This window comes from Mercurialis annua, linkage group LG1-X (genome assembly GCF_937616625.2).
Source record: "Mercurialis annua linkage group LG1-X, ddMerAnnu1.2, whole genome shotgun sequence".
NCBI classification, from domain to species: Eukaryota; Viridiplantae; Streptophyta; class Magnoliopsida; order Malpighiales; family Euphorbiaceae; genus Mercurialis; species Mercurialis annua.
In genome coordinates, this window is record NC_065570.1 from 64,675,193 (window position 1) to 64,682,892 (window position 7,700).

At 29.3% G+C, this 7,700-nt stretch overlaps 1 protein-coding gene across 1 annotated transcript; it reads left to right on the forward strand.

The window, feature by feature from the left end:
* Positions 1-373: 373 nt before the first annotated feature.
* On the forward strand, positions 374-7,473 carry LOC126674908 (alpha carbonic anhydrase 7-like). Its single transcript, XM_050369455.1, has 7 exons — positions 374-464; positions 1,368-1,570; positions 4,308-4,414; positions 5,821-5,923; positions 6,496-6,663; positions 7,244-7,297; positions 7,387-7,473. Exons 1-7 carry the CDS (start codon positions 374-376, stop codon positions 7,471-7,473), a joined length of 813 nt encoding a protein of 270 aa, XP_050225412.1.
* The last annotated feature ends 227 nt before the right edge of the window (positions 7,474-7,700 follow it).

Sequence of the window (7,700 nt, forward strand, 5' to 3'; positions counted from 1 at the left end):
CAAATTGAATCACGAACTTTACCCTAATTTACAATTACAACATAAACTTTAAAATTTGGCAATGTCAATAACCAATTTTCAGTTTTTGGCAAATTGGTATACTGATCTAAAAAAACACTGACTAGACATTGTAATGTACCGCCACGTGTCATTGCATAATTGATCGGTATACTAATTTGATTGAAAATTAACCATCTTTTAACGTCAGAATATGATTGAAAAGGATTTAAAAGGTCGGGTGTTTTTAAGTCTTTATTTATATTTTATTAGAATATACTACATACTATATAATAAGAGAAGCCTCCTCCGTTTTTGGACGCTATATCAACAATCCTTTGGTACATCAAAATCTAACTTGTAATAAAAAAAGGTCATGGAAAAGTTGTCAATATTTCAGCTCTTATACATCACTTTGTTCATTTCTTTCATCCTCCATGTCATCCCTACATCATCTCAAGAGACTGGTAAGGCTTCATTTATGTCTAAAACATTCATGTCAAGGAAAAGCTTTACAACCATTTTCAAATAAATGGATATTCCATTCATTTTCCATCAAGAATACATCGCTGGGTAAACGAGTAGGCAGCCGCCCCCTCCGCCGACTAGAAATTTCTTAGAAGTAGGTCATTTGTATGGATCGTCATTCTAGGAAGGCCAGTCGTCCATTTCTTTGTTTTCTTTTTACTTGTATGGATCGTCATTTTTTATCATTCAATCCCTTACAGTTAAATCCTTTTACGGTTATCGAAGTATATATTTTTGATGAAATGGCTAACGACGTTTTATTTGAAATATTTTAACAATCCAACTAATACTTTTTTGACATGGGAGGTTATCCGCTCATTTCTTATCGATTTTGCCTATGTGACATGTCGTTTGATTATTAAGTGTTTGACGTTTTAATCCTAACGTATCAGAATACATGGCAAAACTAGAAAGGGAGGAAGCAAGCCGACAACCACACAAGCAAAAACCTATCCGAAATAAAAAAGTAACCTCATAATTTTAAAAAATATTAGTTGAGTTATCAAAATATTACAAATTAAACGTCCGTAACTGTTTCGATAACCAAAATTTTGTTTTAACCCAAATAATGTATTATTGGCACAAAAAAAAATGTAATAATCACTTTTTAATTTATTTTTTAACTCTCCCACGAAGAAAGGACGGAGGTAAAAGGGGCAGCCGGGGCGGCCATCCTCACTTTTTCTTTTTCTCGCTCTTTTTTTTGGTTATTATTTAGATACGTGGATTGCCCTTCTCGTGTTTAGCCCTCATCTTTCGTATTTTAATTTGGCTAGGCTGTTGTAGAATATACATATTTTATAACCTTGTGAATGTCTAATAATTAATGTTTGAATATGCAGTGAATGAACATGATTTTGATTGCAGAAATAGTGAAAGATGGGGATTGCTTCATAAAGAATGGAGTGCATGTAGCAATGGTTCTATGCAGTCTCCTATCGATCTTCTCAGTGAAAGAGTTGAAGTTGTTTCTCATTTAGGAAGGCTTAAAAGAAGATATCAACCTTCAAATGCTACTCTTAAGAATAGAGGTCATGACATGATGGTAATTTTTTTTATAATTAAAAAAAAAAGAGTTTTAAAGTGATGTGGTATTTGGTGAGATATGTTAAAGTAGACCTAAAACAAAATAAGTTTGCTTTTTAGGTTTACTTACCATATCAAAATGAAAAGTTTGTGTGTTGTTAACTAATTACTTTGACAATGAAAATCGGCTACGGCTTAAAGTAAATATGTTTGATCACTATGGCTTCCCTCCTATTATCTAAATAAAAAGTTTGTGAATTAAATAATTACTATCTAGGTTGGTTATTAGGTTCATTTGTACAAAAAAAGATGAGCTAAATTTTCATTACTCCCAATACCAACAGAACAAACCCTAAATATTTATAATTTTAAATCAAATTAAATTCATCGGTTCGTTCGATTATTTGAGTTTATTTGGATTTTGTACACTTCTATTTGGACTTTCTGGCTCCTGGATTTCTATTTATCGTCTTTTTTGGTCCCTACATGAAAGTCCGTCTACCGAGTGGCTGCACTCTCCAATTAGTCAAGACTGTTATCTCAAAATGGAACGACACATAGGAGACACGTAGGATAAGGATTAACTCGTTTTAATGTCTCTATACTATCCTAGTTTTGTTTAATACACCCTTCATCTTCTATTTGAATCTTTTTGGACCCTATAATTCTATATATCCTCTGTTATAGCCCCTAAGTGCAATGACGTCTACCGCGTGGCTGCATTGTCCAATTAACTAACAGAGACTAATTTAATATATCACCAAGTATGAAAATGAAGCTAACATGACAAGAACCAAACAGTTAAGGGCAAAATAATACGAATGGGTCAATAGGTGAGATATATAAACGGGTTGGTTAAGATTTTTAGGATTTTTTATTCTACTTAAAAGAAATTGAAATTTGGCAAAAAAAGAGAAATTCAAACGAAGAAATAAGAAGACGTTATGGCTGAAGATGGGAGAGAGAGACTTTAAAAGGTCAAGAGAATATTGGAACATCGACCACGGGGTGGATGAGATTGCTTTTTTTTTTTGTCAAATTTTAATTTTTCTTTAACTTTGACAATACCTATTTGGTTCCTGCTATCTCAGTTTCAATTTCATATGTAGTAATGTATTAAGTGAGTTTCTGTTAGCTAATTGGAGAGTACAGCCATGCGGTTGGCGGACTTCCAACTAGGGACTAAAAAGGACGATAAATAGAAGTACAGGATCAGAAAGATCCAAATAGAAGACGAAGGGTACATTAAACAAAAATTAGATACTTTAGGGACTTTAAAATTGGTTAATCCTTATTCTACGTGTCTCCTATGTTGGCACTCTGTTTTCAGGTAACGCGTTTTGATTGAAGAGTGCAACAACGCGGTAGATGGACTTCCACCTAGGGGCTAAAAAAGACGATAAATAAAAAATACAGGGGCCAAAAAGATTCAAATAAAAAATGAATAATGTATTAAATAAAAACTGGATAGTTTAGAAGCTTCAAAATTAGATCCTTATTTAAATATAGAATAAGGTGTGTTAGTAGTTGTTCAAAATTCAAACTTAATGAATTTTACAGATAGATTAGGTGATTTTACAATAAAAATGGTTAGATGTAAATAAATTAATGATGTATATATGAAATTGTAAATTTATTATATTTTTTAAAGTTGGCAATTTTTCTTTTACAATTCTATCACTGTTTTAAAATTATGTGATTTTTCCATTTATTTGGACACCGAAATTTCATATGGCTAAACATCCACCTGTGAAAGATATTGTTTTATTTTATGGGTTAATTACAAATAAATTTGTGATAATTCGCATGAAATTGTCTTCCAACATACAATTGTAATAGCTACTTAAGATTAAATCATCAAATTTTGAAAAGACGATAGAATTTAAAAAAAAAGGATGAATTTCATATAAAATTATCATTTTTATTCTATTTTTCATTTTAACTATATCTTTTAAAAAAATGTCATATAAATTTACTACCTTTCATTTTCTTTTACAAATTTATCATCGCCGGAATTAATAGGTAAAACAAAGAGGAAGGAATTTTATATTTTAATTAGGCTATTGGTCAGATTAGAATATTTATTTGAACAAGTAAGATATTAGTTTTTTTTATCGGTGATAGATTTGCAAAAAAATAAAAGGTGGTGAATTTATATGATACTTTTTAGGATTAATTGCAAATGCATACACGAACTTTATCCTAATTTGCAATTACAACATAAACTTTAAAACTTGGCAATGTTAGTAACCAACTTTCATTTTTCGGCAAATTGGTACACCGACCAATCACGCAACGACACATGGCGGTACATTACAATGTTCACGTTAGTGTTTTTCGTGTTTGATGTATCGATTAGCCAAAAGTGTAAAGTTGGTTACTAACATTGTCAAGTTTCAAAGTTTATATTGTAATTGCAAATTAGGATAAAATTCGTGTATAAATTTGCAATTAACCCTATTTTTTAAAGGATGTAATTCAAAAGAAAACACGTATACAAGTAATAATTTTATATAAAATTAATCCTAAAAAATAATGGCGAATGGATTTATCAACTTTATAAGGACATGATAGAATTACAATTTAATATGACGGTCATGAATTTATTTACGATTAATCATAATAAATAAATAGTTTAAATTTCCTATAACAATTTAAACTTTTAAATTCTATATCTTTTTCTGTCACTTTGATATACTCAACAAAAAAACACTAATTTCAAGTTTTAGCTTGTTTCATTAATTTGTGGAATGCAGTTGAAATGGGAAAGTGGAGCAGGAAGTCTTCAAATTAATGGCACTGAATATTTTCTCAAACAATGTCATTGGCACTCTCCTTCTGAACACACCGTAAATGGCAAACGGTATCTTTAATTAGTATTAGAGTAAATACACTGGAATCGCAGATATTAAAATTTTAATTAGTATTAGAGTAAATACTCTGGAACTTCTCACAGATATTAAAATTTATAGGGATGACAAAAAATATTAATGTTTTATTTTTTTAGCAATTTAAGTTTAACGTTTAAAATATTATAAAACAAATCCTAACTTTTTCAATTTTTGTATTTTGAAGGCTCATCCCAATTTCCAGCTATTTTGTCATCTTTTTTAGATTATAAAATGCAAAAACGTGAAAGGTTGGTTGAAATTTATTTGCAAAATTTTAAAATGTTAGGAATTTAATATGCCAATATTATGGCTGACACATATGTAAATAATGCCCGAAAAACGGTTTGGGTACAAAAAGAAAAAATTAAAAAGGTTATAATTGGTTTCGTAATATTTTAAACGTTAAGCTTAAATTGTAAAAAAAGTGAAATTTTAGGATTTTTTCGCCACTGCCCTTAATTTATACTTTAGTTTCTCCTATTTAAAAATAAAACAATATAGTATCTCATTTTTATTTCCGTCAACAATTTACTCACTCTGTTGATTTTCGGTGTTAGTCAACTGATTTGAAAGACTAAGGAGTAAATTAATTTTGGCTTAATTACTCAAAATCCCCCATTTTGTACTTTTTTTTCGTTTATACCCTGAACTAGAAAAAAGTGAAATTAATTAATTATTAGGAAATATTTGAACATTTTTAAAGTTAAAGGACTTTTTTTTATTTTTTTAAAAACAGAAAAATATATGATGTAACCTTTTTATTTAGTTGGTTTTAATGGTTTTATCCTTAAATTAATTACATTGTCAATTATATCCTTCATCGGGGTAGAGGTGAAACATAAAAATCCAAAATAGGGTACAATTGAACTTTTTTCTAGATCAGAGTATAAACGAAAAAAAAGTATAAGGTGGGGTTTTGTTTTGAGTAATTAAACCATTAATTTTCAAGTATGAACTATGAGGGATGAAAGTGTAGACAGAAATAAAAGTGGGGGACCACATCATTTTTTGAATTAACTTTTTTAATTTAATCCGTTGGCTCAGCTGGCTAACACAAAAAATAAACAAGAGGACTAAATTATCGACGATAATAAAAATGAGAGATCATGTCGTTTGATTTTTAAATAGGAAGAATGAAAATGTGAATTATAACGTACATTGGGAACTATAATAGCATTAGTATGCTCTTAGGATTATAGTTATTTTCAGTTCTGTTCGAATCGATTTGGAGCCATTATATACAGTTCTGACAAGAACATTTAGTTTTGACAATTTAAAAAAATAGAACATCCAATTTTTAGAATGACCTTCTTTCTTGTGCAATTGCAGTCGTGTACAATTAGAGATCAAATTGAGTTTGTTTGTTGTGTAATAACAGTCATGCTCTAGAGATCCATAAGGTGCATGAAAGCAAAGATGGAAAGATTGCTGTAGTTGGAATTATGTACACAATAGGCAGACCAGACTCTTTCTTGTTATCAGTAAGTGTTTGAAAAACTCATTTTCAGGTCCTTAAACTATATCTATTTTATTTATCTAGTCTTTAAACTATTTTTTGTCTTATCTAGCCCTTCAACTTAACGAAAAATTATTTTTCAGTCCCTGGCTGACAAAAACGACACCGTTTAGGGTATCAATTTGCATTTTTAAAAATAATAAAACGGACTTCGTTTTTATCATTCAGAGATTTAAAAATGCGTTTTTGTTTAGTTAAAGGACCAGATAAACAATATATAAATTAATTATGTCCAACATATAAATTAATTAAAACTACTTTAATTATATCCAACATATAAATTAATTTATTTCATATTATATATATTTATTTATTTATTTTAAAAATCTCTCTAATTAATATTTATATGGAATGTATTGCAAATCTTATAAATTATTATATAATAAAATTGTTAATTATCCGACATGAAATGAAGTTAGTTCTTCAAAATTTTTAATTATTAAAATTATTACTTTATTGAATATTAAATATTAAATATTAGAGGGTCTACGTATTTCCTGATTAATAATTAGCAATATTTTTATTGTTATAATACAGTTGGAAGAGCGATTAAGATTGGTTGTTGGTACTAAAGAAATCGAGACTGTGGCTGGCATTGTTAATCCAAAGGACATAAAATTAGGAAGCAGAAAGTATTACAGATACATTGGATCTCTTACAATTCCTCCTTGCACCGAAAATGTTCTCTGGACTATTTTTGGAAAGGTTACTTCCCTAATCAAAATTTATTATATTATTCTATTACAATTAATTAATAATATTAGCGTAACTGAGTCAAATCAACTTATGGATTTTTTTAAATTAACTCAAATAATACCCAAAATCAACTCGATGTTAATCTATTCAGTGTCAATCAAGTTAAGTTTAAGTGTGAACTACTCGAATTTACTGCTGAATCGAGTCCAAACACGAGATATTGTATTTAATAGAGTCGTGATCCACAAAGGCGAAGGCGTCCTTTGGAAAAGGTGGACAATGGACCAGTTTAAAAAAAATATTTTTCAAGTATTTTACTTTTTTGTATAATGATATAATTATTTTTGTATTATGTATTCTCCACCTTTACATCTTGACGTATTTTTTTTCTCTTTGTTTTCAAATTTTTTGTCTTCACCCTTAGCATTCTTAATCGAGTTCGGGTCATTTTAAAAGTTTAAAATTTTGAGTTGGGGTCAGCATTAACAATGTTCATATTAGTTTTGTTTCGGTTCAGTTACACCCCTGATAATATAATTTCTTTTGTGAATTCCCTTTTATTAATTAAAATCTTTTAGTTTAATTTCAGGTGAGAACTGCTAGTAGAAAACAAGTAAATCTACTTCGTGTAGCAGTCCATGATGTAAGCAATTAAATAACTAATGCTTTTATTGCAAATTAATTAATTCAACGTTCTTAGTTTTGTCATTGTTACATGATGATAATTTGCAGCAATCAGATTCAAATGCAAGACCAATACAAGTTATAAATGGAAGATCAGTACAACTATATAGACCAGAAGAGAACACTACCACATAAATCACGGGTAATTTTCATCAACGGTCTCCGAACTTTACTTTTTTTTTTCTTCCAACCGCCTTAAAATTTAAAATGTGTCCTCAACCATCTTGTATTTTAAATCTATATTCCAACCGTCCTTGTCGTCATTTTTTTAACACCGTCGAATTTTACAAAAGTGGCAATGTACCTAGGCAGTTGGTGTCATTAAAACTAATAAATTACTAAACTACTTGTATATCAGGACG

Bases quoted from the DNA above. Each gene is read 5' to 3' on its own strand.
- LOC126674908 (XM_050369455.1), top strand. From the start codon at position 374: ATGGAAAAGTTGTCAATATTTCAGCTCTTATACATCACTTTGTTCATT. The intron at 5,924-6,495 runs GTAAGTGTTTGA...GTTATAATACAG, and splicing joins CAGACTCTTTCTTGTTATCA to TTGGAAGAGCGATTAAGATT. The intron at 6,664-7,243 runs GTTACTTCCCTA...GTTTAATTTCAG, and splicing joins TCTGGACTATTTTTGGAAAG to GTGAGAACTGCTAGTAGAAA.